We start from the raw sequence: 15,943 nt of genomic DNA on the forward strand, positions 1-15,943 counted from the left end.
AAGAGATTAAAGAGGTGTCAAAAGTCCAACTCAAATAGAAAATATAATATTTTCATAGCTTTTCAACCAATAGAATGATCATTCCTAAGTTCATTAACCACAAGGGCTCTAAATATAATCTACAATAAAACAAATGTAGCTAGCTAGTTTCAAGCTTGGAAGAGCACCTCAATTAGAATTTATTCTAGTTAATTCTAATTATTTAAAAAATTAAATATTCTTCAAATAATGGATTACTTATATATCTGCCTTTCCATATGTAATCGCTAGAGAGTTGTTATTTCATTCATGGGTGTGCCTAACTTGAGCAACATTAATGTTATTAGTGTTTGCTCCATAGAATTAGGTAAAATGTCATATGATGAGTATTTTGCACAGAATTTATGCGACACTTACACAACTTCTAGCACACAAGTTACTAAGTAAGTTTAGAGAACTTCTCAAGTTAGCCAAACAAGATAATTGTGAAAAGGTTAGAAAGAAGAAAGAGCAATACGACCGAAAATAATTTTATTATTCGCTAGAGAGAATACAATAAAGCTTTACAAGGATGTTTGAGTTGCTTGGTGTTGTGTGTTGTGTGATGTTTGGTGTTGAGCAAAATGGCAAGTGCCATCCCTTATTTATAGAGTGGCTTACAGTGTAGAATTATCTAGACAATATAAGTTGCAGAGATGCATAGAGAATTTTAGAATCGGGCTAGACTTATTCACTTTGGCTTGCGAACTTGGGCTTGATCTTGGGTTGTCTGCATGCTAAGCGCACTACGGTTCACCAATTGTATGAGGTAGCTCACTGTTAAGTACACCCTGTTGCTGAGCCCATCCCACCTTTGGACATACCTTTACTGAGCAAACCCATGCGTGCCAATTTAGCCTCAGTTGGTGCAAATTTGAGCAGCCCATGACAATAAGCTTAAAACATATCCAAGACTTTATAGAAGATAAACGACGTTGTTTATGAGAAACACAAAAGTTCCCCAAAGACATGTCATCCGTTAAACACTAATCAAACAATTTATCATCTATTTCTATTATGAGTTAAAAAACTAAAAAGTCACTATGAGCAAACGTCAGAAAATGACATGTTGTCAAACAATTGATAGTCTATCTTTCACTCTAGTTTAAAAATTAAACTACAAGTCATTCACAATAAAATAATAATAGAAAAGTTACCTAGACTACATGTATATTAAAAAAAATCAATATCAATATTCACACAAAAGTTAGCACAAAACAATTCATTTTGTGCAAAGTATAAAACCCAATTTATATGTGCAAGCAACACCATACACACACGCGCGCTTGAAACCCTAACAGAGGTCTCACTTGCATTCCATTCTTTTTCTCCCGCCATACATCAACATTTTTCAGTCTCCCTCTCCCATCTCCATGCAAGGTCAGTCTTAGCTTTATTTTCTCTCACCACACAACAACAGTGATAGCTTTCTCTATCTCTCACCTGAAGCATCTCGCTTCCTCACTCTCTTGGCTCCTGTTCTCCCTTAACTTTCCCTTATTCTCTCAGTCTCAGCTGTATTGCTCTCTCTCCCCAGCACAATCAGCTTAGCACGCTTGTTGAGGTCAGTGTTCAATTCATTGCTTTACTTTGTAATTTGGTTGTTAAGGGTTGTAAATTCCACAATGTCTGCAATTAAAGGCGCAACCTGCTTAATTAAGATGCATTGAAAGCCAATCAGTGAATTGAGATATTATTTTGCTAATTTTGAATGAGTTACAAATTCTAGCAAATGTTGGGTTGCTTTCTATTGGTCACATTGTTTTGCTTTATTTAATAAATTATATTGGCCAATATTCAAATATAATTAAAGAAAAATTACAAGCCACGCACATTGAGCTTATGCTATAATTATCACTTTATAATTTTTTTTTATAATTGATGTGTTGAAGAGATCGAGAAAATTGAGGAGGACAATTTACAGGGTGATGAGCTAGTGATTGGGATGTTGTTTGATAGTGAGACTGAAATGTTTAGTTATTACAGAGACCATGGTAAAAAAATTGGGTTTCCAGTTATGTGGAGAAGTATTAATAAGGGCAATGATGGGAGAATACAACATGTGAGTTATGTTTGTGGGCTAAGCAGTGCAATAATAAGCAAATCTACTAATCTACTTAGGCCCTAATCTAATGCAAAAATAGGCTTGCAATGTTAAATTGGGAGGGTTTAGAGGAAGACAGAAAATGGAAGATTTGAGTTTTAAATCTTGAACACAACCATATATTGTTGACTCTAAATAAGTCTAAGTTTTTCTAGTGTAATCGTAGTCTCGGTTCATATGTTAAAAAAAAACTTGATGTAAATGATAGAGTAAGGATTAAATTGTCCCAAAATTATCGATCACTTGTTATTTATGCTGGTAATCATGAAAATATGACATTCACATAAAGAGATTATAGAAATCATATCCAAAAAGAAAGAGGACTACGGCTTGGTGATGGAGATGCTACTCATCTTCAAAACTATTTTATGAAAGTACAATTAAAAGACTATTTTTTTTTTCACTATGCAAGTGAATGATAAGAGTCGATTGAAAAATATATTTTAGGTTGAGCCAAGGAATAGCGAAGCGTACAAAGAGTTTGGAGATGTTACATTTAACACTACATACCTTACAAACAAGTATAACATGTCATTCGCTCTATTTGTGGGAGTAAATGATCATAATCATTTATTTTATTTGGATGTGAACTGATTTCACATAAAGACATTGAGACATTCACGTAATTATTTTGAACATGACTATCATGCATGTCTAATTTTGCTATCATTAGAATTACTATAGACCAAGACAAAGGGATGAAAATTGCAATTGCGGATGTTTTTCCTATTACTCAACATTGGTGGTGTTTGTGGCATTTACTTAAGAAGATTCTAGATAAATTAGGGGCTATAAACAATATCGTGATATTAGCGATATGTTGCATTGTACTGTTTGTGATTCACAAAGCCCTGCAAAGTTCAAGGAAACTTGGCATTCCATGATTATAGAATATGATTTGGGTGGTAATGAATAGCTACAAGGCTTATGCAATGAGAGACATAATTGGGTACCATGTTACCTGAAGAACAATTTTTGAGTAAGAATGTCAACCACTTAACATGGCGAGAGCATGGATGTATTTTTTTATTTATGTTTATGTTAATTTAAAAACCACTTTGAAGTAGTTTGTATAGCAATACAACTATGCATTAAAGAGTAAAGTTTAAAAAGAAATTGAAGAAGATGCCAGGTGTCTTTCGCAACAAATGTCATGTGTAACATCTTATGAGATGGTGAACTAAGTTCGCGATGTGGACACCATTTCAAAGTTTCAAGAGGTTCAGAAAAAGCTCACTGGAAAGATGTATTGCGAATTTTTTAATTTTATAGAGCATTAACATATAGTCAGAGAAGATATTAAAGTTGGAGAGGGTAAGAAGAGAACTATTTGTTAAGTCCATTTTGAAAAACATAAAGGTGAAATCAGTTGTAGTTGTTCAATGTTTCAGTGTAGGTAAATTCATTGCAGGCATGCCATTATAATCATTGTACGCAATGATATGGAAATACATCCTAAGAAAATACAAAAAATATGTTGAGATGCCATAGGAGGGTCAAAACAAGTCATGAGCTACACAGTTGCATAGATGAACAAAAGCGATATGAGAAAATGTGTGTTAACTTTGTAGAAATTGAAAAAGATGTCATGTGTCTTTCGCAACAAATAGCATGTCTAACATCTTATGAGATGGAGAACCAAGTTCGAGATGTGACACCATTTCAAAGTTTCAAGAGTTTCAAAAAAAGTTGACTAAAAAATTGTATTGCGAATTTTTCAATTTTATAGAGTGTTAACATATAGTGATGCAGAGCAAGAAATTGAAGAAATCCTAATTATATTTAAATGTATAATATTTAGGAATATTTTAATTAATTTGTATTCTAATTTAATTTGGTTTCCTATTTAGAGTCTTATTGTTTAGGTATTGCTTATTTGGGTAATATTCCTAATTTAAGCATAAGTCTTATTAAAATAAGTTTTCTAATCATATTAGGATAAGTCTTACTTGGTATAAATAAGTGTCTTTTGTAGCTTTTACAAGCAGAGAATTTTGAGTTTAATAATATTTCAATTTTCAAATCTCTTTGTGAGTATTTGAATAATTAATTCTCGGTATTCTGTGGAATCAACGAGTCTTAACCCTAAATTCGCGGTATTCTTTTGAATCAACGTGAATTTAGTTATTCTTTTGTTCCGGTATTCTCTAGAATCAACAGAATATTTTAAACATTAAACTTCCGCTGCATCAGTTTGGTATCAGAGCTAAAACCTAGTCTCACTAATCTAACTCCATCTACCACCAAACCTTTCCTTTTTTCCTTTTTTGTTTTTTTCTATTTAGTTTTTTTTTTAAAAAAAACCAAACAACACCAAAATAGCATAGGAAAAAAAAAGAAAAAAATTATATCATGAAATCACAACATCGACGTGAAGATTTCATCTTGAGAGATGTTTTAGTTAAGATGTTGAGGATTTTGCGTTCAATTTCTCAAGATTTAGAGAAAATTCGAGATAGAAAATCTTTACCCATAAAGCATGCATATGGATTTGATGAAGTTGTTCACGATGATGTTTGTTATGAAGATAATGAGGAAAATGGTAACTTTGTTCCTTTCGACAATATTATTCCTTCCGAGGAGAATATTAATTGGCAATTCATGTCTACAACAAATCCTCAACACAAAGACATTGATTTGGATCAATCGCCGAAATTTGATGAGTATCTTGATATTGTGGGACGAGAAGAGGTAATTGTTCATCCATCTTTTGATCTTATGGAGGAGAGAGAGATAGTTGTTGATACAATCTCTTATTGTTCTCTTGATTTGCCGAAAGAAGACAAAAAGAGTTGTGATATTTTTCATCAGTTAGTGGATTATGAGAAGAAATCATTTTTCCTCAACTATGTTGAAGTTCGACACGAACAATACGAGAAGACATTATTGGAGAAGTTGTTGATAGAAGAATTTATTTTACGCCATTGGAGTGATTGGATGGACGTTATTACAAAAGTTGGAAAATTTAAAGTTCGTTGTCTATGTCAAAGCTCTGCTTTAAAATTTAATCCTTATGCACATGAAGATGTTCTTGAAGACTGCAACATACAAAACTCGAGGACGAATTTTCTCCAACCTGACAGGAATGATGCAGAGCAAGAAATTGAAGAAATCCTAATTATATTTAAATGTATAATATTTAGGAATATTTTAATTAATTTGTATTCTAATTTAATTTGGTTTCCTATTTATATTCTTATTGTTTAGGTATTGCTTATTTGGGTAATATTCCTAATTTAGGCATAAGTCTTATTAAAATAGGTTTTCTAATCATATTAGGATAAGTCTTACTTGGTATAAATAAGTGTCTTTTGTAGCTTTTACAAGTAGAGAATTTTGAGTTTAATAATATTTCAATTTTCAAATTTCTTTGTGAGTATTTGAATAATTAATTCTCGGTATTCTGTGGAATCAACGAGTCTTAACCCTAAATTCGCGGTATTCTTTTGAATCAACATGAATTTAGTTGTTCTTTTGTTCCAGTATTCTCTAGAATCAACGGAATATTTTAAATATTAAACTTCCGCTGCATCATATAGTCAGAGAAGATGTTAAAGTTGGAAAGGGTAAGATGTGTGGAGATGCCATAAGAGGGTCAAAACGAGTCATGAGCTACATAGTTGCATAGATGAACAAAAGCGATATGAAAAAATATGCGTTAACTTTGCAGAGGTTGCAAATATGGCTGCAACAAATGTTGAAAGTTATAATCTTATTTTGAATTAGAATGAGGATGTATGAAAATATTAACAAAAAACAATTCAATGCGGAGAAAACGTGGGAATTTCAGGTCAAGGAAGTTGTAGTAATAGCATGGGAATTTCAACAAATGCAATTGAAGAAGTACGTGATCCAGAAGCGAAGCGTCATAAAGATCATCCACCTTGTCAAAGAAAAAAGTCAACAGGATCTATGAAATCTAAAAAGAATTTGGCATGTTCTGATGTAAAGGTTAGTTTTAAAATTAATTAAAGTAAAATAATTTTATTACATAAATGATGTTTAAATGATTTTTTTGTTGACTTTGCAGGATGGACAGGTAAACAATCTATTGTCTTCTCAAGCGGCTACTGTAATTCCTCAAAGGAGCAATGTTGCTACAGTAAGCAAGGCCAATTCTTATCTATAAACTTAATTTTCATTACTTAATCCATACAAACTTTGAAATATATCGTTGAACTTATGTAGACACTTCAAAATGTTTGAGGAAGTAGTATTGGTACGAATATATACCCATATGGAATTGTGGACTAATATAATGTAAGTTTTTCACACTATATACTTTTTTTTGTTCACTTTATCTATTGTATTTCTCATTTTAACAAGATGTTTAATTTTGTATAACAGCAACCACAACTCCAGTAGCATGAACATTTTCAACGGTTACTCTTTCAGCAAGCTAATGAATATGGAGTTAATTCAAAGTTTCAAAGTGATTTCAGAAAATAACATTGTATTTGTATTTTAATTCTGAAGAATCAGATGTTTGATTGAACATAATTGTGTTTTTTTTTTCTTTTTCTGAATTCTATCACTTGGTATTTAATGAAATTAATTCGCTTATTAAGTTGTGTGTTTTTACTTGATATTTTCTGAGAACTCATATTTAACTGAATTTATAATTAATGTTAAAAGTACCTTGATAAAGATTGCAAATAAGAGAAAGTAATATGTTAAACCATAAACTTAATTTTCATTGCAAATAAGAGAAGTTAATACATTAAGTAAATATACAACTTAAATATAATACATATTAAAATAGATATAATTATTTGTAAGACATATTTTACAATAAAACTTGGTTGTCTTTTTCGTAGTACATCCTCGTATTGTCGTCTTCATTGAAGTTCTCTTTCAAGTAATTGAAATTTAAGAAACAAGCATTCCATTTGATGCCCCAGCCGCGAACTTCTCCTAATAAGACCAAAATTTTATTCTCACTCATATTTTGATCTTCCTTCCCTCGAAACTCATTAGATTCACTACTCTTCTGATTGTCGCCCCATTCAAAAGCCCTACATCCTTTGCACTTCTAAAACTTACGATTCAAATTCTCTCTTGTATGTGAAGTTCGTAAGATCTTATCATTGCAGCATTTTTCACAAGTTCTCATATGTGGATTTGGAACTTCACTCATGCTAGATGACATTATGATAGAAATATCCAACTAGAATGTTTCCTTGCTAATGAAGAGCCTCTCAACTACAGCCTTGAATCAAAACCAGTTTAAGCAGCTGAAGAGGGAAAAAAAATGCCACAACAGTTAGTAAGCACTAAGCAACTGAAAGAAGGGAAAAAAAAAAAAAAAAGAGGCCACAATAGTCAGTAAGCAATTGCAGGGGAAAAAATATGCCACAACAGTGAGTTTTTATGTGCAAACTTTATTTCCTGTAATTTTCCTGGATCTTTCCCTTATCATCTTGTCCTATTCAGTCCAAGCCTCTCTACATGATGAGTTCGCAATTTTGTAGCACTTGCATGCAAAAGCTCCTGCTAATGAATGATATTCAATTTCAGGGTAAAAAGCCACAAAGGGAGAACAAGGCACTGAAATGTTGATGATTGATCAAAACTTTACTTAAGTAGGGCTAATAAGCTTACAACAGAACGTATGGCTATAACTACCACACCATCATTTTCCATTATGTTATACTTTAACCATAAAACTTCCTATGTCAGAGGGGTCTCCAAGAATAATTTATCATTACTTCCCTGATTACATAGTTGAAGCCAATATCATGAAAAGGCCATACAGGGGATATTAGATGAGGATAAAAGCTGCTAGGTTGGCAGAACTAAGTTGTCACACTCAATCCTTAACGAGCCGATTGTGTTGATTGTGGTGTGCCTAATTTCTAATTTGCTTTTCTAGGGTTTTCAATTCCATAATCTCAATTTCTATATTGTAGAATTTAAAGCAATGAACTGAACAATGTCTGCATGAGTATAGTATATAATGCAAGTATTGAACCAAATATATAAAAGAAAATTTGAAAAAAAAAAAGGCAGGTGAGAATATTTAGCAACTTGATTACTTTACCAATCTTTTGTTTGAGTAATTACAAACTAGATAAAATGTGTAATCAGGTTGTCTAATTACAGAGAATAAAAGCAATGTCCACCATTCCACTATCTGCCTAATTTCTAATTTGGTTTTCTAGGGTTTTCAATTCCATAATTCCAACAACCAAATTACAAATTAAAGCAATGAAAGCAAATTGTATACAATAAAAGCAATGAATTGAACATTGTCCGCCTAATTTCTAATTTGGTTTTCTAGGGTTTTCAATTTCATAATTCCAACAACCAAATTACAAAGTAAAGCAATGAATTGAACACCGACCTTAACAATGTTAAGCAGATTATGTTGGGGGAGAGAGAGCGATGCAACTGAGATCGAGAGAATGTGGGAGAACGGAGCCGAGAGAGTGAGGCAGCGAGATGCTTCAGGCAAGAGACAGAGAGAGTGTCACTGTTGCTGCGTGGTGAGGGAGAACGAAGTTGAGACCGACCTTGCATGGAGACAGGAGAGAGAGACCGGAAAATATTGTTGTTGTAGGGGAGAAAGGAGGGAGACGCGAGTAAGATCTCTGCTGGAATTTCAGGCATGCGCGTGTGTGGTGTTGCTTGCACGTACGAATTGGGTTTTATAGTTTGCACAAAACGCTTCGTTTTGTGCAAAACTTTGTGCACTCCGTCGTAAGAACATTATTTTCCTAAAAATATAGCATGAACCAGCAACTATTACAATAAAATTAAACTAACAGCAGGTATTAGGTCTAAGACTCTAAATCATTTAAATCCACATGAAGGCGTACATCAATTAAGAATGATTTTTAACTTCTTCAATAATAATAATAAATAAATAAATAAATAAATAATTAGAAAATAATCAAACGACAATGTAATCATTAGATCAATGTTCATATAAACTAGATCGAAGCTGAGATAATCGAAATGAATTTAGGTGTTATTTATGCAAATGTAGAAATTGTAGAAGAAATAATTGTCCAAACACAAAATTGTAAGAGAGGCTTCTAGAAAGTGAAGGAACTATGCAAAGGAAATTGAAGGGCAAATTATACAAAAGAATCAATAATCTGATTTCTAGAAAATGAACAAAAAGTTTATCCTGTTTCTAAAGTCCTACATGAGCCAGATCAAGGTCCTAAAGTGATGTACAAACATGGCAAAATCAGGGAGTAAAAGAATCTAGTTTGTCATTTTCACAGCTTTGTTAAATGCAGCAGCAGCAGCAGCAGCTGCAGGAATATCAAATGTCGAAGAAAGGGGGAAAAAATGCTCAGTCAATGCCCGGGGTAGCTCCTGCAAGAGAAAGCTTCTTGTTTTCCAGTTCTTTTATGGCATCATATACAAAAAGATGCCAACTCCTCAATTCAATCCCGGGAAATAATCAGATCAATACGACTTCCAACAGATCTTCAAATCTCTCAAAACTTGAGTGTATGCCCTCTTGCCGAGTGGAAAGAGGAAAAAATGAAAGAATACAGCATGCGAAGGGGTCAGCAGCAATACGTGCTCACAAAAATTAGTGGAACAAAATTCACCAATTGGATCTCTCTCAACAAATCACGTAGCATTTGATTTGTTTGCACGGCACATGCAATCAGGGCATGGAAAGGTGTATGGAGAGTCACTTGGTCTTTTCAGCTCATATCCCTTGGAATCACTATGAGACCGCATACTCAGCATTTGCCGTTTAAAACTTCTCCATCTGGGAAGAAAAAGCAAAAGAAACATGAATATAATACTACCAGCTCTACCCACCATCCGTGTTAGAAGGAAGCTCAAAAAGTGTCAAAATCAATGATATGGAGCTGCAGTGCTCAATGTTTTATCCAATTAATGATGGCATCACTATTAAATAGATGGAGTAGGAAAGAAAAATGAAAACAAAAACCCAACTTCCATCACTTCAAGACATCAAGATTTCCAGTCTCTGGTTTTAAGAGCATAAAGATTTGACTGCACTTGGCCTAAGGATACAAGATCCATCAAGGGTTGTTAACCAGCCACAGTACAGTCATTGATGCAAATGAAAAAGTTCTTCCCATTCTTTTTCTGGCTTGAATTTCATCACATTTACATGCTTTCAAATATTGCAGACAATGCAGTGGTCATTTTAACAAAAGATAAATTTATGACATGAACAAATACATACCCAATGTTGGGATTATCAAAAAGGAGGGCTAACTTCCGCTTGTCTGGCCTGATTGTCTTCGAATGTCCCCCATACAAGTACCTTCTGTGACCCATCAGGAAATGAGGGAAGTTTCCACCTTGAGTAGTCACAAATACTTCACTGTGGAGACAAACAGTGTAATCTACTGCAGCCATCCTCGAAGAAAAGTTCTGGAAGAAGTGACATAAGTCAAGGTAGCAACGTAAAATCAGGCCTCAAAACATTGAAGAAATTTTCAACAAACCAGAAACCATTCAGACCTTAAACGGAGAAAGTTCCTCCTCTGATGCTAGCATTTCTTTAGTTTGCAAATTAGGAAACATTTCTAGTAATGGGGCCATTGTCTTCTCCGCATTGTATATCTTTCCAGATGCCAAAAAGATATATGTGTTTTTATCGAAGCCCATTCCCCTAAGCATCAAACCAACCTGATGAGACAAGAGAACAATGAACAATGAATTTTGTTAACCAGGCATGTGCAGCCACACATTTCGCATACAAGTCAATGACATAAAATCATAGCCCCCCATAAGTAATTGATCTTTTTGTAGGGATGATGAGACTGAGAGGTGAATTCACAGTTGTCACGCATAACATGACTTCTAATAAACATGCAAAATCTTTTAGCCTACACCTGCAAACCACCCTCCTGTGCTTACCTCATAAAGAAAAGGCCAAAAATTAAGATAAACCTTTCAAGCAGAAAGTCATAAAAATACTATTAATTTGCTTTTTGTTTTTTAAAACTTAATAATTGAAATAAGTCTAAAAATTTTTTTTGAACGATATCGAGATAAAATTCACAGCTGTTTGTCCTCTTATTCCCCAGTTAAGTAATTTCTAGCCAGTCACACTCACACATCTATAGTCTAACCAACTTTTAGTATTTATATAACAGGACAAAAGTAACAAACAAGATGCTTCGCATTAAGGACTTGATTGAGAAATCTTATTTTCATCCTAGAAACAACCCGATGCCTGTCATTAAATAACTAATGCATGTGAAGTTTGCATGAAACCTGATGTTCTTTATAGACTGAAAGCATGTCTTGACATTTCTCAGCTGAATAGCAGCAAAGGAACTGTTTAAATTAAATCGATAATCTGTAAAAAGAGTTTTATGCAATCTAATAGATAAACTTTAAAACATTGACTTCAAAAAGAAAATCATAAAACAAAGGAATGAAAATAAACTAGACAAGAAAAAAATGAATACAAACAAATAGGGTTCTGAACAAAACCATGGCGGCAAAAGCATTTTCAGCATCAACATTACCTTTAAGGCAGAAAAATAATTAATAAAAGCCAGTAGATATTACCTCTAAAGGAGTAAGGGGACATTTTCCATTGATCCTAATAGCTCCAGGACGTATAACTCGACCAGGTTTTGTAAATTTCCCTTTCCAACCTCTTTCCCTAGCTTCTTTCATGTCTTCTTTTTCTCGCTCTCCACCATCAAAAACACAGCAAGAAAAAGCAACCATATCCTGCTCATGTCAAATTATAATATGGGCTTGCAACTTAGATTGAAATGATCAACTTAGTGATCACTATAAACAGCAGTTCTGCTACAACATTTATTGCGGAATGAAAGCTAACCTCCTCAAATCTAAGATGCACTGAAATGTATTTACCACCATGGTTCACACTGCGTTCTTTCATTCTTGCAACCAATGTTTCCCCCATAGTTAATATAGGACTTGAAAACCTTAGAGCTTCATAATTTGCTAAGCATCTGAGCCTTTGTACAGCTGGAGGAGCATCAAATGACAATCGATTTGCGAAAGGAGAAATCCTTATAAGCCTATGCCATTCATAATCAGCGCAAAGATAGCATCACAATCTGCTGATGATTAACCGCTACTAAAAATGGTGTGGGTCAAGACACTTTATCATGAAAATAACATCAGCATGCATCAAGACTTAAACCTCAACAAAATATTTTGGCCAATATAAATACAGGTTAAGTTTTCAACTTAGAGTCAGACTTTGAATAATTTGATGATCATTTAATAAGATTATGATTTTCCATCTAACTTTCTCTGATTTTTCTCCCCTCTCTTCTCTGTTTATTTGTTCTGCACCAAAAACTATAACAACAGTTCAATGTGAGTACTTATAAGCAGCATATACAGCTACCCGGAGTTATAAGGGCCAAGACTTTGTTGAACTAAGCACTACATAGATCATTCAAAAAATCTGTAAAATAAATGCTGAGCATACAAATTTATTAAAAAAAGAAAAAAAGAATCATACATAAGTTGATCCCAAGCAATTAAATCTTATTCAGTTGACAATTATCAGTAACTATACGCTGATCCATCACTTAGTTGAGAGAGTAGAATCAAAGGCTGTCCAAAAGAATATAGAATAAAGGAAATATAATGGATTCTCACCAAAGGAAAAAGTACAGAGAAGCAAACATATTCTATGTATGTGAAAAATTGATAATAACTTAGTGAATCAGAAAGCTCATTTCTTGGCAGTATGATTTACCCTGACTAAAAACTAGAGAGTAAGGAAATCAAAATTGAGACAAGAACTGCACCATGCATTATTTTTAACTCACCTTTCTTCAAGTAGCTTCGGGAGTACTTCATCCTTATAAAACTGAATTGGTGACCATGCTTTTACTCTGAAGTTGTAAACATTGCTCATGTTGTGGTCAAAACGTTCCATTATGTATTCAGGAATCTTATTAACCACCCGCACATCATTTTGCAAGACACTTGTAAAATAATCTTCATCATAAATGTCTCTGAATTTGCTGTCAAGAAACAAAAATCCCACCAACACATTTCTTTAGTTAAGTGAGAAAAAATGTAATTAGTCCTGATGAGCACACAGATAATACACTGATGAAATTTACAAGAAAAAGGCATACCAACAAAATCCATTAAACTTTGCCCCCAAATGTGTAAGTTTAACATGAATGAGTGAAACAATGCCTTCATTGTAACCCATACTTAACAAACAAATTATCACATTGCAATATGGAATGCCTAAGATCCATTTCAGATTAAGATGAACAGAACATTGTTAGACTTCCTTTCTTGCTGCTACTCCATACTGGTCCTATTAAACATGAATGAGTGAAACAAAGACCTCAATGTAACCCATACTTAACAAAGAAATTATTACATAGTAATATGGAATGCCTAAGATCCATTTCAGATTAAGATGTACAGAACATTGTTAGACTTCCTTTTCTGCTACTACTCCATACTGGTCCTACAATAAAATGTTAAAGAACCCGAAGAGCTTACACACCTAGGATCTCTCCAAATGCTATGATAATGAAAGTTGGGGATGACTAGCGTCGCATTAAGATAGCCTGCCACAGCGACTGCATTGCATATCTAAAAGCATCCAAAACAAGCAACCATTTAAGGAACACATAAAGTCACCATAGGTAGAAAATAAGCAAGTATTATGTAAAACCAAAAAAGTACTTGTATAACAAACAGAGAAAAAAGAGAATATAACCAACCGATATCCTCTGCTGATTTAAGCCACCATTTGCCTCAACAGATATGTAACCATTTGATTCAGGTAATTCTAAAACAATAGATGCAATGACCACATGTTAAATTTACTAAACAAATATACAAAAATCAAACAAAATTACAATTCACACACACACACACAAAAAAACATAAAAGGAGATCAGAAACTAAAATATAGAAATATTAATACCCCCTGAAGATCTTTTCACGCATGGTTTCCACTCTACACCTTTATGGGAGGCTTTCCATATTGTTGATATCTACAGTTGAATTTGAGAACTCAAATCAGCACTCAGTAGCACTTGAGAAAAGAATAACTAGCTGGAGCAAATGCTAAGTATGAAAATGACAGAAGCTTGTAACAACACAGCAGAGCTTCTAGCACAACAAACATCTATATAAAATAGCTTGGATTTGATATGCAGAAACCTTAAGTCGGAAAGCAAAAGCAGTAGAACTTCCTAATGACTATTATATAATCCATGTTAAGATGACTGAAAGAAGGAAAGAGGTCAAATTCGTAAATAATCCAAATGTAAACTGAATGTTTACAAAGAGTGATAGCTGCTAAATTTTCAACCGAGTCAACTTCTATTATTCACTGGAAACAGTTCAAACTCTTTTGTTCATTGCAAGATGCTATGCTGCCAAACAAGTCCAATATCAAATATCTTGCATTCAAGCCAGTTTCCAAGCTAGCCACAACATACAGTGCGCACACACTTGTTGTATAACTTACAAAAATCAAAAGTCCGATTACAATCAGATATCCATATGGCAAAAGGTACTCCAGCTTTAGGTCCATACGACTATTGCTACTCTTTTAACTACATCATAAGCAACTAAATTAAAACTCTAAATTACCATGAAACTACTGTTCAAAGAAAAAGAATCCACTCTTCAGCATTTTCTTTCTTTCATTACAAAAGGCAATGTGCATAAAGAATTACAGCCGACTAAAGAACAAAAAGTCCAATTGCATGTGAAGTTTGATCAAGCTCTACAATTACACTAAAACACTGCAGTATAGCACCGTGAAGTCCGTCAATTGCAATGCCAAACGAAAATGCATTGTAAATTAAGCTCCTCCAAATCTAAAAGCACACAAAACCCACTAAACTCAAAGATCCAAAGCAAAAAAAGCCACAACAAAACAAACCACACCCACATCGAATGTTCACCTCAAATAAGAAAAAAAAAAAAACAAATCACACATACATGCAGCAATCAAACAATTCGCCAAATAAAAAGTAAGAAAAGAACGAAACGCACCGCATCAGAAGACGAGTTATCGGCATCCATCTCGGGCTTCAACTTGGCATAAACCTGAGGACTTCTATAAACCGAACCGGGAGCTGGGCGGTGCTTAATAACCGGGACGACATCAAAGGACACCGTTCCCATGTAAAGCAGCATGCCGGAGATATAAATAAGGGGAGCGAACAAGAAAATGCCCTGCCTACGGAGAAGAACGGACAAGAAAAGCCAGGCGAGGCGATGGGCCAAGTTGGCCCGACCCGGTGGCCCGACCGGAGTGAACCGGCCGCCAGGCTTGCCTCGGCCGTGGCGGTAGCGAGGGGAGCGGCGGGGGGATGCCGGGGGCGATGGGGTTGTGTGGCCGCTACTGGGTAGCCGATTGATGCGCATTTGATGACCGGTGTCCTTTTTTTTTTTATATATACGTATATAATTTGCTTTCTATATTTCTGGGTTTTAAGTGTTTTCTGGCAACATAACTAATATTGGATTCAAATGGGAATAATAAAAGGAAGCGTGTTTTTGTTTTCTTTGCTTATGTGTTTGGTTTTGAATTGGCTTTCGGCTCCCCCTCACTTCTCTTCTCCTTCTGCGTGTTGTGAGTGTGATTCCAACTGTAACAGAGAGGAACTGCACGTGCTGTCACTGTAAGAGCCTTCATGGGTTGTTCCGTTCTACAGTAAGCAAAGTATTTTTATTTTAAAAAAAAATTAAATTATGTTCCAAATCATTGTGCATCATAAGCAAAGTTTTTTTTTTTTCTTTCTTTTCATGTTCAAAATTATTTTTGCAAATATTCCAAAAGAATGTTCCGATTCGTCTGTTTTTGTTACAGGTTTTCATCATCAAATACAT

The 15,943-nt window shown here is 34.2% G+C and overlaps 1 protein-coding gene across 3 annotated transcripts; it reads right to left on the bottom strand.

Moving 5' to 3' along the window:
• Positions 1-6,791: 6,791 nt before the first annotated feature.
• On the bottom strand, positions 6,792-15,719 carry LOC102610841 (protein ESMERALDA 1). Of its 3 annotated transcripts, none has more exons than XM_052435077.1 (12): positions 15,104-15,719; positions 14,022-14,091; positions 13,816-13,883; positions 13,596-13,684; positions 12,895-13,092; positions 11,925-12,129; positions 11,645-11,812; positions 10,586-10,753; positions 10,305-10,495; positions 8,466-9,857; positions 7,503-7,612; positions 6,792-7,356 (listed from the first exon to the last, which is right to left on the bottom strand). In XM_052435077.1, exons 1-10 carry the CDS (start codon positions 15,476-15,478, stop codon positions 9,713-9,715), a joined length of 1,677 nt encoding a protein of 558 aa, XP_052291037.1. In that variant the 5' UTR covers positions 15,479-15,719; the 3' UTR covers positions 6,792-7,356; positions 7,503-7,612; positions 8,466-9,712. The 3 variants fall into 3 exon arrangements, with proteins under 3 accessions (XP_052291037.1, XP_052291038.1, XP_006469184.1); XM_052435078.1 differs by having other exon boundaries at positions 7,503-7,615; XM_006469121.4 differs by lacking the exon at positions 7,503-7,612.
• Between the last annotated feature and the right edge of the window lie 224 nt (positions 15,720-15,943).

This window comes from Citrus sinensis, chromosome 2 (assembly GCF_022201045.2).
Source record: "Citrus sinensis cultivar Valencia sweet orange chromosome 2, DVS_A1.0, whole genome shotgun sequence".
In the NCBI taxonomy this organism is placed as follows: domain Eukaryota; kingdom Viridiplantae; phylum Streptophyta; class Magnoliopsida; order Sapindales; family Rutaceae; genus Citrus; species Citrus sinensis.